The 14905-nt window shown below is 35.4% G+C and overlaps 2 protein-coding genes across 3 annotated transcripts; one reads left to right on the top strand and one right to left on the bottom strand.

The window, feature by feature from the left end:
* Nucleotides 1-93: 93 nt before the first annotated feature.
* LOC114717325 (uncharacterized) lies at nucleotides 94-3601 on the bottom strand (the record flags this gene model as incomplete). Its single annotated transcript, XM_028902430.1, has 7 exons — nucleotides 3217-3601; nucleotides 2839-3036; nucleotides 2331-2414; nucleotides 1787-1846; nucleotides 1300-1344; nucleotides 284-483; nucleotides 94-155 (listed from the first exon to the last, which is right to left on the bottom strand). Coding segments are annotated over exons 1-7 (994 nt in total), but the record flags the coding sequence as incomplete, so codon positions are not given.
* A 6207-nt stretch (nucleotides 3602-9808) lies between these two features.
* LOC114717327 (uncharacterized) lies at nucleotides 9809-14052 on the top strand. Of its 2 annotated transcripts, XM_028902432.1 has the most exons (4): nucleotides 9809-10179; nucleotides 10332-10670; nucleotides 12223-12309; nucleotides 12423-14052. In XM_028902432.1, exons 2-4 carry the CDS (start codon nucleotides 10356-10358, stop codon nucleotides 13788-13790), a joined length of 1770 nt encoding a protein of 589 aa, XP_028758265.1. In that variant the 5' UTR covers nucleotides 9809-10179; nucleotides 10332-10355; the 3' UTR covers nucleotides 13791-14052. The 2 variants fall into 2 exon arrangements, with proteins under 2 accessions (XP_028758265.1, XP_028758264.1); XM_028902431.1 differs by lacking the exon at nucleotides 9809-10179 and having other exon boundaries at nucleotides 10286-10670.
* Nucleotides 14053-14905: the final 853 nt, after the last annotated feature.

Here is a 14905-nt window from a genome sequence, read left to right as displayed (position 1 = left end):
TGCACAACGCCATCCAATCATTAAAAGACCCCCTCTCTAGGGTGTCATCATTTTCATTTGTTTGATCATCTAGTTTAGGCGGGAGAAAAGAACCAGTAAGAGTCATTTCATTTACAAACTGAGTAATCCGATTCAGACGTTCCTGTGCAGCAAGACTGCAACCAAGTAAGGCATAGTGAATGCTATTGGATCTAGGAAAAAAAACAACGAACCTAATGCTTTAATAGTATGAACAACCAACAATATGAATCACTATGCGAAAAGGCAGAAACAATATGCTAACCTGTTTAACAATTCATAATGCAACTCAAAGAAAGGAACTCTAGTCAGCAGACAGAAACAACGAGGAGCAGAAACCATAAAACGGCTGCATGCCCCAGAGGGAAGAGTAAGAGGAGACGATATGCCTAAGATACTAGGTGGCCGTTGTAAGATTTCAGGCACATGTAAACAGACCCCGTAGAGAGTTGCATTTTGTGCTGCCTGATCAAGCCATATATAGGCACAAAAATTGTTTCAAACACCATTTTCAGTTCCAGAGCAATAAGATTGCGCATAAAAGAATAAGTGAGGGAAAAAAAAACTGCATAAAATTTGTCAACAGCAGACATGTCCAAACCCATGAAGCAAGGATACCTAAACTGGGAGTTATGTCCATGTCTGACACTTGCAAGACACTTGCATTAGTCATAACACGATACTTCAAACAACACTTGGACAATCTAGATCTTGCGGCGTTGCCTTGTCATTGATTCATTGTCCATTGGTTTTAAACCAAAAACACACCATATAGATGAATATATGGACAGTTATAACAGATAGTAATAATCTATCAATGACTGTCAATGTTCCATAGCATAGGCTTTTAAATTGTGAAATTCCTTGACATGCAACAGGACTTTCTTTAAGCTAACATTCTAGATGCCCTCCTTCCCCATGTAAGAACATGAGCGATGCAGTATGACTAAGTTTCATCTATGTCTTCAATTACAATAAGCTACTTCATGATGGGTCATACCATCAGCATGCACATACTTAGGAAGGTTTTATCGAATTGAAAAGCAATGATTTGTTAATATCGTTCATGTTATGGTGTAAAGTACTGTTCAGCCCATAACGTAGAGGGAGATTGAAAACAAGATTAGGTGCCCATCCTGAATACTGACAAGGACTCTTGAATAAAATGGATGAAGCAAAACACGGATAAATCAATTATTTCTAGGAGAGTTCAAGCAAAGGGTCACAAATATATCAAGCTTGCACGCTCACATTTATAAATGAAAGTGATAAACAAATTACCTTGAGTGAAAAGATAAATGATAAATCATCTCTGCCTAAATGAATCTGCAGAGAATAAACAAAAAGAAATGCGTCAAAGACTGATAACTGAGCAGTTTAATTATCAGCAAGAAGGAGAACCAACAGACAGAGGCAGCAAATATGAAATAAAATTATTGACTATGATCCATTTGACTGACTCCATGAAAGATGAGAGAATCCTTCCAGCAAGAAAAGTGGGTTGTAAAAGAATGAACAGAGACATGGTGACAATAACTTCACGTTTTGTAGATGCAAGAAATCAAAAGTAGAAGCTAACATGGAAAAGAAAGATCGAGTATTATAGAGGCAGCTCCTTAGTTTTTCTCCGTTAGTACTTGCACAAACTATCAAATAATGTTTATATTATAAATTACATGAACTAAACAAATAGATTTTACAAATCAAGGACAAAGCTTCACTTTAACCAGCTTGATTTAGAGCAGGAATATCTGCTGATTTGGAATACCTGCCCATACACAAGTTCATTCAGTTCACTTAGAGATGGAGTCCTCTCCACCAATGATGCCTGTAAATCAACATCCAACAAATGAAACAGTCAAGAAACAAATATTATCACCAACAGGAGAAGTATATCACGAATCATAGCATCTTTTGGCAAACACAAATCAAGTACGAACAGAGAACCCAATGGCCACTTACTAGTTTAATGCAGCTACGAAGCATCATGACATGATTTATTCAAGTAAGTTAATGTTGGGTGGTTAATTCCACTGGTAAGATGATAATCTAATGGTCCATATTCAATGTAATCTGACTACGGATCAAGACAAATAAAAAAATAGTAAACAAGGAAAATATAAAACTTGCATGCATCTGAAGGAGGAGCAAGACTGACTGATAAAAAGTAATGGGACCAGTTAAATAACCTCCAAAATGGAAACAATACAAAACTGCAACAAACATTTTCAGCAAACAATTCATACAGTAGTGTTTAACAATGAAAGGCATTTGAGATATCTAGTTCAGATTACTAGAAATGGAACGCTCACCTTGACACCTCCAGGAAAGCAAAAAGAGGCTAAATCTTTCATGCGCATGCTCAGCTTCTTCCCAGGAGGATATTTGAAAAGAATCTGATGTAGAAATAATGAAATATAGATATCAAACACAGAATTCATTAATCGGTGATAATTGACTAAGGTGTAGTCATAAAAATGGGTAAATTAAATGAATTCAGGAGCATAATATATCCTCAAATGAAATCCATATACTATAATGGTGAAGATGCAATAAGTTTATTTCAGAATCTTCTGAATTCATCAGAAGAGAATCATAGATAATATATACGCATAATGACTATAAAATTAATTATATTTCAATAAAAAACCTAAAGATTAACCATAACATGTTCATCAGAACAGAATCATAGGAACTAGATATATCCAATAATGTACATCGGGATTCTTTTGAGCTTTTGATCAAACAGGCTGGATATTATCTCTGCATTTCGATATGAAAGTTGTTGATAGCAACAAACAAAATTGCTATCTAACATACCTGAGGTTCCAACACTGGTACTGGAGACTCCTGTTGCTGCATCATTTGGAACTCTACAGGCGCATATTTTCCCTCTTTTTCCCACTTTTTCCTATTTGCAAATTCAACCTCCACAGCTTCCAGATTTGCATCTGGATGCAGCCCCACAATCACAAAATGTTCGAACAATGAGGTTGGCTCCTTATGATTTGCACAATCCTACAGTATGCTCCACATCTTAATTCTGGAACAGATTGATGAATTTAAATTTCCAACAAAAATATGTGAGGGACGCAATAGATGGAGCAACTTCCACGTCAATTAGGCAGGCAAGATTTTCAGATGTAAAAGTCATATTGGAACTCTGATAGTAGAATAAAGCAGAACAGAATTGAGTACCAGGGTTTTGGAATTAAGCTGATACCACTGACGCTTTTGGTTCGCTAAGACCTCAGGGTTAAAAGTCAAAGGAGAACCTTCTTCGGGGGATTTGCCTCCTCCCCGCCAAGCCCTCTGCACATGATTCTTCAACTTTTCGTAGCTGTCACTCCTTTGAAGTCCTGCAGTTACAACTTCACTTTGACAGCGTCTATGTCCAGGAGGCACCTTGGGTGAAACGGCAGTCTTCTCACGATGAAATGCTTCTCCACCAACTCCGATAGCCACCTCAGACAACTGCTGTAGGGCCATGATAGGCGACGAGCCCTGATCATCAATAGATTTACCATCTTCTTTTGTGTCCATGTCTACATACTTAGCTCATGTTGTAAAGTTACAGTTCACGAACAAATTGCGGCTTTCCGCTCCATTGCTCAACTTGATTCCGAACCAGCACACCGATGGACTATATACACTAAATTAACGACTCAATTAGAATCAGAATTGAATAAGCGGATACAGGTGAAAATTTAGCATTCTGACTCCCTTTAAATCATTAATGATGATCGTTCCTTACAGATAACCGAATCTTAAAACCATTTAAAATGCTTTTAACGATCAATAGATTTGTAATCTTGAGCATGTCAACTCCACAAATATTTTTAAAGTTCTGAAATCCTCCACGTAAAGAATCGTACCGAATTCTAAAATAGACGATAGTAATGGAACTGCTGAGTTTTTTTATTATCCTGGCACAATGCCTAAAAACAAAAGAGCCAAATCAAGTTATAAAACTCCCAACTTCAAATTGCTGGGGACGTAAAACCTTGCAACGCAAATGAAGCACAACAAATGCATGAAAACAAACGAAAATAAAAGAGATGATCCCAAAAAGAACAGGATGGCGTAAAAATCAACATTGTAGAGAAATTTACCAGCAATTCGCACCCCTTGTCTGGTGACCGCATCTTTCAGAGACAAGCAGCGGGAAAATAAAAGGAAGAGGCGGTTGTTCAATTGGAGGGTAAATCTTGGAGCCAAAAATGGGAAACAAAACTTGTGGGGAACCAAATATTTCAAACACTACCCTAAATTTTCGTTAATTGTTATCTCATTTTCCTTAATGAATTGCCCGCGCGATCCTGAAGTGTGAGGTGACAAATGTTATCTTTGTCCCAAAAAAATTACTATGCGAAATTTATATTATTTTATGAATAATTTAGATTATTTTTTGCGTGAAATTTAAGTTACATTTAGTCAACATAAATAATACTCCTCCTATTCTTAATATAAGACTCAATTCTTGAGTTGGTTTTGGTTTTAAATATAAGACTCATTTATCATATTTATCAATTTTCTCTAAATTACCCCTATAGATACTCCCTCAACTATAATCAAATAGAAGAGAAAGATGAGGTATTAAGAAAGATGATTATGGTGTTTTAGAAAAAATGTTTCACTTTTCTTATAATTAACTAACTTATCTAACTTCCTTAATATAATCAAATTAGTTAAATAGGTTTTATATTAAGGAACCGGACGAGTAATTTAGATGGAATAATATTTGTTTCGATTTGAAAGTTCAACGCGCCGCTTCCCTCGCGTCGGGTGCATCAAAACCGGAAACGGGAAACTGGAAAGTTTTGGGCTGCGAGGGGGAGAGAGAGAGACCGCGCGCCATGTAGTGGGCCCCAATACAAAAATTACGAGTACTATACGAGTAGTTATAAACATAAATAGTAGTATGATTTTTTTTGCCGACAAATATAAATGGTATTATTAAACAAAGGCTAAAATATATTTTTTAATTTTAAAATTTATACAATATTTTAATTTAATCACTTAATTTTAAAAAGTATATTTTTATACTTTTTAAATTGTTAAAAAAGTAATGATACTAAAATCATGATATTAATAAAATATTTTTAAATGTTAACATGTCAAATTTAATTTTCAAATCAACCTGTTATAAAGAATTATCATTTAAAATTAATAATTTTAAAATTAAATGACTAACAATATATTTTTTAAAATTAAAATATTATAACAAGTATATACGACACCCCCTTAACTTTTATTTTTTGGGTCAAAATCAGCCACTTAACTTCAGTTCTTAAGAAACAGGGGATTCATCACTCCACAAAGACACGATTAAAATCTAATCAGGTCTAGGCAAGCTTTAATGAAAACTCTAGGCCTAACACAAATGTACGTGAATTGTGATCTATCTTATGATCACATAATGGAGACATCTATGATAAATTTTGGGATCTTTATTTTATTTTTGTGTGGGCATCTTCCGTCAACAACAGCACAAGGGAATATGAAAAATAGCAAAAATAAAGAATAGACTGGTTCTAACTATTCTTATTCTACTTCTGCGTAAAAGGGTTGAAAATTAAAGTCCAATTTGAATATTTAATTGTATCTCGTTCTTATATTTTGACAAATACAAAATTAATATCAATGACAATATGAATGGTTTGTAGCGATAGCGCCTTGCTTGTACTTTTCTTTAAATTTTGGTGAGAGTAATTTGTCAGACTTTTTCAAGCATGCGGTACTTATATGCAAACTTTGAATACAATAGACATTTATAATTGGATTAAGGGGCAAATTTACCTCTAAAGTATTCTACAAGAGCACCAAACACCATAAACTTTTCTTAAGTATAAAAGTATATGTAAAGTTTTTAAAATGGTACAAAAATATCACAGCTGTTAAGTCAACTAACATTGACCATTTAACAAACATGTCAACTAAGAAAACAATACAAACATACACATGAGATTTCTGAAATGGTGTAAAAATATATATAAAGTTTCCAATGACCATGGCATTTTGGCATTATTTTCAAAATTTTATATGTATTTTTACGTCATTTTCTTGACTTATATATTTGCTAAACAGGCAACGTCAACGACCATGGCATTTTTGCATCATTTTAGAAGCTTTAACTATATTTTGCACCCGAAAAAAGTTTATGAAGTTAGATGGTCATAGCAAAATACTTCATGGATTGATTTGTATTTTAACCCTTATAATTCTTACAGGAGCATAGGAGCAATACTGTAATGTACGGGTTATTGTTCGAAACTTTCACATTGAACGGGTCGTTATTTGTAATATTCACAATAGCAGGATATCGTATTCTAGTGAGGACAGTATGATCTGTAATTTTTTCATGTGACCCGGCAGTCGGGTATATTTTTAATTTTCGAACGAGGAGGAGGTTTTGTACTTTTTTGATGATCAGAGCTCCATACAACTATCTGTTCGTTCAAAATTACATGCAAAGGAACTATTTGTGTGAAAATTATAAATACACAGGCTAATTGTTTGAAAACTACGAAAAATGCCGTGCTTGTGAGAAAACTAAATATAATTACCCTAACCATGTCAAGAAAAAAAGTTACACATAATTACTATAGTCACATGAAAATAAAGAATAGAAGTACGTCTGATGCTCTAATCTTATTTTTCTGATGCATTCAACACGTTAGTTTTTTTTTTATATATATAATGCATTCAATACCCTGATTTTATTTTCCTGATGTATCAAGCACCCCAATGTGATTTTTTAGTTACATCGATCAAACACGTTAAACATTAGGATGTTGCATGTACTAAAAATAAGATTATGGTATATATTTGAGAAATAAGATTATGGTATTGGATGCATCTTTACCTTAAAAATAATATATAAATTTATATATTTTCTTAAGATTTAATTACAAAGTGTGCTCGTCTAACTATAGTTTAAATTGCGATGAGAAATAAGCGAGGAGTGAGTGAAATATTTGGTGCAGGTGAATCATTATTGTGATGAGTAATGAATGAGAACCAATGAAATGTTTTGTACAGATTATTGGTTATTGCAGTGTACACTGAATGAGAACTAAAATAAATGTTTGATACAGCCTCCTTGTGATACCGGGGGAATGTATTTACAAATTGCCACACTTAGATCCCATTTGCTACGAAAAGTTTGAAAATAAAGAATTAGGAATGTGATTGTAATTAAGAAAATTATTCAAAATTTTTTTAGCATGAATAATTACTTGTTACTTGTGATTAGGTAAACCCATTGAGGAGATTAAAGAATACCACCTCCCCCTATAGTATTATCCAATTCTAAATATATGAATTTGTCTAATCCTATATAACAAGAAATCTTATGCTAAACATTCTTTCACTAGGTTTTTTTAATCCCAATCATAATCTCTATTTCTTATTTTGAATCCTTTGTACTAAATGGGATCTTAGTATTAGTATACTGAGGTTCATCTCTCCATGATTCTCCAAAATAGCGTTGTTTCAGCTCCTCATGTGAGAAATCTCGCGTCCTGTGACGACAACCTCTTTTATTCACCCTCTTATCTCCCAACCAGATCAGGTTTAATATTCATTATTATTCTCCTTTTTTTTTTCTCACGCTATATGAGCTTAATTATTGTTGTTATTACAGGAGGTTTCTTCTTCAACATTAACGGTGACGAAAATGAGAAGTTCAGGCACGTTCATTGGATGACTAGCTTGTGTGGTTCAAAGAGGTCTCGAGACTAAGCGTTATGTTGATAGTAGTTCACTGACTAATGTAAACATTGGTTTTCTCTTATCATGTTTGTGATTTCATTAGCCAGCCTGGATTTTTTTTGCAAGCAGTGCTTCGAGTTGAATCCCTGCCAAATCGTCTTTCTCTCGCCTTTGTTCTTTTAGCAAACGTCCCTCACACAACTCATTATTCCCCTCTTAAAGCAGAGCACATCTTTCCTGCAATCTTACTTGGATCATGCTTCCCTTTTGTTTCTTTCTTTTTCTCTCTCTCCTGATTCAACTTCTTTACTCTCAACCTGGTTATACTATGTTCGATGTTTAATATGAGAGTTGGTTGACTAATTTGAATAGATTAAAAAAACTAGTTAAGTTAGTTATTTGTAATAAATGATATTGTTTTTTATGAAATATCTTTGTTAATCAAATGTATTAGTTAGAACTACTATTATTACAATGATCATTTTAGGAAAAAAAAAAGATAAATATAAGAGATAAAATAAATTATGGTCTTATATTTGGGATCAAAATAAAAATCAAATGAATTCTTATATCAAGAACCGAAGGTAGTATTTACCATGAAATATGTCACTCAATGTGGGTGGTTGATCCAATGCCTTGATTCAAGAGGCCATTGGTAATTTGGTACACCAACATCCTATAATAATGCTAGAGGAGAATTACAATGATATTTCAAGAAATAAAAATAATTACAAAACAAGTTAGAGAAGTTATTGTTTTTTATTATAAAACTTGTTATTACAGACTGTTTAGACTGTCATTAAAATTTTTTAGTAATTTTTTTTTCTGGAACCTCATTGTAATTCTCTCTAATACCAATAATTGAAGTCATAAAGCTCAAAGAAAATAACAAGAGTATGGGAAAATTGCAAAGAAAGATTGCTGAAATAGAACAATTGCATACAAGACCTAATTCACAAAAATTATTGTCAAAACCCAAATTGTTGTTAGCAAAACTCATACTCTTCCAGTCTTTAATATAAGACTTAATTATTGAGTTGATTTTTGTCCTAATTATAAAACCCATTTGTCATATTTATCAATTTTTGTTAAATTACTCGTATGGATCTTCCTCAACCATAATCAAGTAAAAGAAGAAAAAATGATATTAAAAAAGATAATTATGGTATTTTAAAAAAATATTTCATATTTCTTATAATTAACTAACTTTATTAATCAAATTAAATTAATTAAATAGACCTTATATTAAGGATCGGAAGAGTACTAATGCTGTTATGGGTTCTTATTTGTATTTTTTTTATTGTTCCCAAGAGTATTGAGTTTATCATTTGATGAAATGAGATGATGTCATCTTGAGCAGAAAAAGGCAACGGATAAAAAAAGTCGTGGAGACAAGTCGAGCCCAATACATTAAGGCCGTATAAACTTGCACAAAATAATTTTGAAACTTGTTGTATATCATAACACTAAAAAGATATTATCAACCACCTATCATTTTGCATTCACCCCTCACCAAAATAATTGATGAATTTTGTTCCTGAAAAAATTTGATAAATGGGGTCTCTAGACTAGTCCACATTATGACGAGTTTCTTGATTTAAAAAAAATAGAAATTATTTATAAATAAAATATTCAAATTAATTCAGCTAAACTTGACCATTTCTGCTTACATCATACGTGGCAAATTATAAATGTAAATGAGTTCAAACAAAATAATTAGTTACTCATTTTTTATCCCCTCAGTCCACTTCTATTACTATTATTTTTGTTGTTGTTTTGTTTATGGGGACCAGTTTCTGCAAATTAATGAATTATTGAAATGAAATTTATGAGGGTAAAATGAAATGAAATGAAATTCAAGCGTTTGGGCCCTAGTGTTGGTCTTAGATTTCTTCGAACTGACGTGATCGCTCGGAAGCGTCAATCCGAAACGTTGATAACATCCTGCTTCAGAATTTTCCGTGGACGTGCAAGAGCCGTTTCCCCCTCATTTTCCCGGGAAACATGAAATTACCAATTCAGGCCTCCCCTAACCCTGAAATACCAATCCTTTTTTTGTTTTTTGTTCGGTGACAGGAAATACCAATCCTTTGCTATAATTCGTTTTTCGATATTTTCTCTCCATTCCTTCCTTCCTTTCCACCCAGTCAGTCCCTAGGCTAGTGTCGTTCTCTCTCTTCCCCCCGACCTCCCCTTTCTCTCGCATGCGCCTCTCCTTGCCTTCCTAACCTGAAACTCAAAGGCCTTGCGAACCGCAATGCTAATATATTGATTAAATTTACACTAGTTGCAGCTTGAACCGTTTAATTTTCCTACTCAGACTGCATCAAGTGTTCATTTGGAACATTTGGTTCCTTGAATTTCTAGTTCTCGAAATCTATCATGCGCAAAAGTTTATTTCCGGGAACCCCTCGATAATCTGGAAGGGTTTTTCAGTTACTATGCTGGGTATACCATCTTGCTTTTATTTCAAAGCGTGGATTCGGATGTGATTATGAATTTGTTTCTATATTTGGACTGTGGAATTTTATGGGAGACGGTGGACAACCCCACTACGACGCTGTGCGGGAATTTTGAATCTTTTATGATTTCTGGTGCAGTGTAATTATTTTGTTTCATTTTCCATGGAATCCATGCCCGATGTATTGTACATAAGCTCCGATGAAGAACTTGGTTTGGAGGAGGGACTCAAAGGCGTCGACTATGATTGGATTAAGGAGTTTCTGGGCATGTCTGACAAAGAATCGGACGATTCCGACGATGTTATCGTAGTCCATGAGCAAAAACCCGAACCGAAGTCAAAGTCTTCGAGGCCGGTAGCGAAAGAGTCAGATGATGATTGCGTAGTTCTGGATGGCGATCCTGAGAACGAAATCTCATCCGTGAACAAGTCGGCAACTGAATCGGACGAGTTGATCGTCGTGGGCGAGAAGGGTCAGGTATGTCTTAAGATATATTGTAGCGTTGGTCTTGAGAATTTCATTACGAGGCGTTCTTTTTTAATATTTTTGGCCATCTAGACCTTTCTGTTGTGCGCGGGAGAAGAGAATTTATTGTCGATCCTTACGCCTTATCTCTACCTGGCATAAAAGGAATAAGATTCATGAACCGAGTTCCTTCCTTGTTGTGCATTGTGCAAATAAAGTAGCTTTAGGGAGCATTAGTGCTTAATAGATGTTGGAGACAGAGAACGATGTCCTAACCTGTTGTTTTACCAGGTTGTGGTAGTTACTCTTAACTCTTGTAAACGTTGGTTGAAGACATCATGATATTTGAATTTTATAGGAAACAACAGACCCAATAAAACAAAGCTGAACTGGTTTTTGTGGTATGGCTATTTTGAATGGCGAAGCATGGGTTATTTAATAATTATATTTCACGGCAAGATATTATTTGTCATCTATATAGTTTGATACTTCTACGTCTTTCTTTTGCGTTTAACTTCACACGGGTTATTTTAAAAGCCTTCCTTATTTATATTTGGCAGCATCATCATTTTTAGGAATGCTGAAGAATTGATCTTTCTCTTCAACTGCAGCCTGTTGCGTGTTTTCTTTGGGTTAAAATTTTATTATATGTAGTAGCATTTTTTCTTCATTTAATTGTTGTCCAGCTTTGGGCCGCTACAGTAGTGGAAACTAGATTGGGGACTTGCATTTTACGATGAGTTTGAAGTAAGCCACACTGTTTACACCCTACAAATAGTACGGCTTTATATAGAATTTATATTATATATAGAATAGATATATAGATGCTGGTCAGCTTTGGCCCAACAACGTAGTGGAAGTAGCTTTTCTTTCTGATTGAATGTGGCTGCATTAGAAAAGCAGGTTTGTGGTTCATGGTTCTCGGGGGAGAACTTTCTCTTTGCCAACCCATCGTATCATCCATAAGTTCAAACCTCAATATTTGAATGATTTAATGGTGCGGCATGGCAAGGTTTAGCCTCGTGGCAAATTCTTGCAGGACATGAAATTGCCACATGGAGAAATTGAGGAGGCTGAAGGAAGTTTGTGATGGAACAAGAGTTTGACCCTGGGATAGCCATCTTGGATTCTGCATTTGGGGAAAAAATAAGAAAGAACTTTTTGCAGGACTGATTCAAAGATTGATAATAGGATCATTGATCCTAATCTAAAAGGTATGGGTATGGGTATATGTTGTTTACTCAGTCCAGAGTATAGAGAGGAGATCGTAACCCTGGCAGATTGTATTGTTTAATGTCCAAATGTAGCTTCATGATTATTTAGCGCACCTACCACCTTCCCCCAAAGACACTTCTCATATGCTAAGAATACAAATCTTTGATGAATATAGGTCTTTAGGAGTTTGATTGATTTCTGCGTAATCTGTTTTCATATGCTTTCAGATGTTTTTTTGGGTGCATTTATTTGTTCATTCCTGAGTCACATACTTTTTCTTTGCTGAGCGTGGAAGTATACCTGATCTGTAAGTTTATGATTTTTTATCTCCTCTTGTTTTTCCTTGAAGATTGCATGTAGGGACTATCCTCATCCTCGCCATCACTGTGCTACATTTCCGTTCTCTTCCACCCCCCATGAGAGTCACTGCGAAAAGGTATAGATCACATTATGTGAATTTAGCACATATGCTTTAACTGTCTGAGCATCATATTTTTTCTATGCTATTATCCTTCTGTCACTCTGATTTCTATCCCTGATAACATGCAGTGCCACTGTTACGTCTGTGATTTGCCAGCCCCTTGTCCAAAGTGGGGTACCGGCATTTCCAGTACTGATCATTGTCATGCAACTGAAAAGGTTGAGATGTGGAAAATTCAGAGGAAAAATTTCAAGCTGAAGAAGAGTGCTCCCTTACCAGCTTCAACTATTTATGGTAATTCACTCCCTTTGGACCATTCCCAGCAAAACCAAGTTCTGCCACTTGGCATTAGTCAATTGTCCACAAATTCCATTTCACAGATTCAGGCATCCCGATTGACCACAACACATACTATCCCACAAAATAATGACCATTGGTCTCCTATAATCCATGCTTGCTCCTCCTCACTGAATTCTACCATTCAGAATCAGGTCTCGAGGGCAAATACCATCCCTATGTGCCCCTCAACAACTAACTTTACGGTTCCAAATGGCATCAACCATGGTAGATGTCAGGAGTCAGCATCTACTTTCATCAGGAACAGATCCCCGACTTCCTTTGTTCCTAGGCCTGGGCTGGGTGTACGTAATAATGCATTCCAAAGGGATCGGCGGCGAGGTTTGAGTAACTTACGCCCTCAGTATTCTCGTTTTATAATCTCTAATGGGCTAGGTAATGCCGGGGGAACCCTGACTGTGAACCATTCTGCTCATGATTCATCTGGCTATAGCAATCATGTCAATCCTGCAGTACGGGGTAGCAAATATTATGATTCTCCAGGCTTATCAAATGACAGAACTCACAATAGGTGGAATAATGGTTGGCTCCCTGCAAACTTGTCTTCATGCCCTCATATAAGCTCTGCAAGGCCCAGCTTAAACTTCAATGGTGAAAATACCGTAGCTTCTGAAATCCAAGCATACACTCAGCCATCCCGTTTGGAAAATAGCCAGAGTTTTTATCAATCTTGTGTTCAAGGTAATGATGCTCTTTCAAAGGGTGTGGCTTGCCTGAGTAGCAATCTGCATGGGAATGGGCATCAAATTGGGAGCCAAATTGAAAATGCCAGTGTTGATGTCTCTCAATGGGGAAAGGTGAATCAAGATTCCTGTCAACAAGAACTTCTTGATAATCGTGGGGAAACTGCGACAAAGGCTGTTCATTCATTTGTTGACTTGGTGTGGAATGAGAATTCCAGCCAAAACGTTGAACCTCAGATTGAAAGTTCTCAGCCACCAATCCCAGGGGCTACTAACCAACCTCCCGACACGAACGATCCTGGTCTGCTGTTTGCTGGAAGCGCCCACCTTGCTGATTTTGAGGACTGGCTCATGGAAAAAGATAATGCTCTGCCTTCTGAGCTGAATATTTTATCCCCCGATCCTATTTTCTGTGATTTTGACGCGTCCTGGAATGGTCTGGCCATGCATAACTGAGAAACAACATTTCAAAACTCCGTGGTCTGAGATGATGTCCTAATTGTACAGTTCTTACATTTCAACCATGCTAGGCTTTGATCCCCGTTGTTAGGTTGGATGTAAACATGCTAGCATAACCTATTCTAGTTTTTACTTTCAGCTTGGTGCATGGATTTACTGGTGTAATGCTTGAATTCAGAAAATGTAACCTTAGGAATCTCGTTTAAATTAATATGCTATATTACATGAATCATCAGTATGTTTATGCAGGTTTTAGGAAGTTGTATTTTATTTGTCAATTATGGCTTATCAGTTATCTCAAACTACATGAAAATGCGAAGGCTCGCTCAGGGAAGGGACGGTACTAAACCGCCTTTCATTTGTACACCTTGTTGTGCATGTGAATTACCATTTTTCTTTTTAATATTTTCAAACAATCAAATGGTACAGGATTGTAAATCTGTGAATGACTTATCGTTATTCATTATTCTTGTCTCTCATCATGAAACAGAATTCTAAAAAAGATTAGACTGATTTTTTTCACTTCAATAATTCTTTTCTGTTATCCGCACGTGCGATGGATGGATGGATGGATCATGGGCTTTTAAACATTTTTGGGCCACGCAAATGAAACAGGTCTGAAAGCAAAATGGGTGTAACGCCGTTGCCTTTTAGGTGATAAATGAATGGGTCTCATCTATAGGTTGGTTTCAATTTTCATGGAAGAAAAGCGGAGAGAAAAGAAAATGACAAGGAAAAAAAAAACCCCGGGGGGGATGAGAGAAAATTAGGAAGAAGATGCTGTCATCCCTCGTGTTTGGATGGATATGAAAAAATAGAGAAACAAAAATAAATAAATATATAAATGACTCAAATATCCTTCTATGTAAAAATATATGATATACCATGTTTAAAATTAAATTAAACATCGTAATGAAAAAATCATAATAAAAGAAAATAAATATATTATCTAATATTTTGAATAAATGCTAAAAGTAAGAAGATTAAAGTGAGACACCCACACCGTAAAGAGAAAGTATCCAACTATATCATTCATTCATCCCTGAGTAATAAAGTTAGATAAAGCAGAGATCAGTTCAATTGACAACGTCCAGGAAGTCGATTTTGGTGAA

This window comes from Neltuma alba, unplaced genomic scaffold (genome assembly GCF_004799145.2).
Source record: "Neltuma alba isolate B1F8T4 unplaced genomic scaffold, ASM479914v2 tig00011732_pilon, whole genome shotgun sequence".
Lineage (NCBI taxonomy): Eukaryota > Viridiplantae > Streptophyta > Magnoliopsida > Fabales > Fabaceae > Neltuma > Neltuma alba.
The sequence above is the reverse complement of the archived record's forward strand: the minus strand, read 5'-3'. Positions and strand labels throughout refer to the sequence as shown.

Coding starts and splice junctions, on each gene's coding strand:
- LOC114717327 (XM_028902432.1), top strand. CDS start 10,356: ATGGAATCCATGCCCGATGTATTGTACATAAGCTCCGATGAAGAACTT. Junction 10,671..12,222: donor TCGTGGGCGAGAAGGGTCAG/GTATGTCTTAAG, acceptor TTTTCCTTGAAG/ATTGCATGTAGGGACTATCC. Junction 12,310..12,422: donor ATGAGAGTCACTGCGAAAAG/GTATAGATCACA, acceptor GATAACATGCAG/TGCCACTGTTACGTCTGTGA.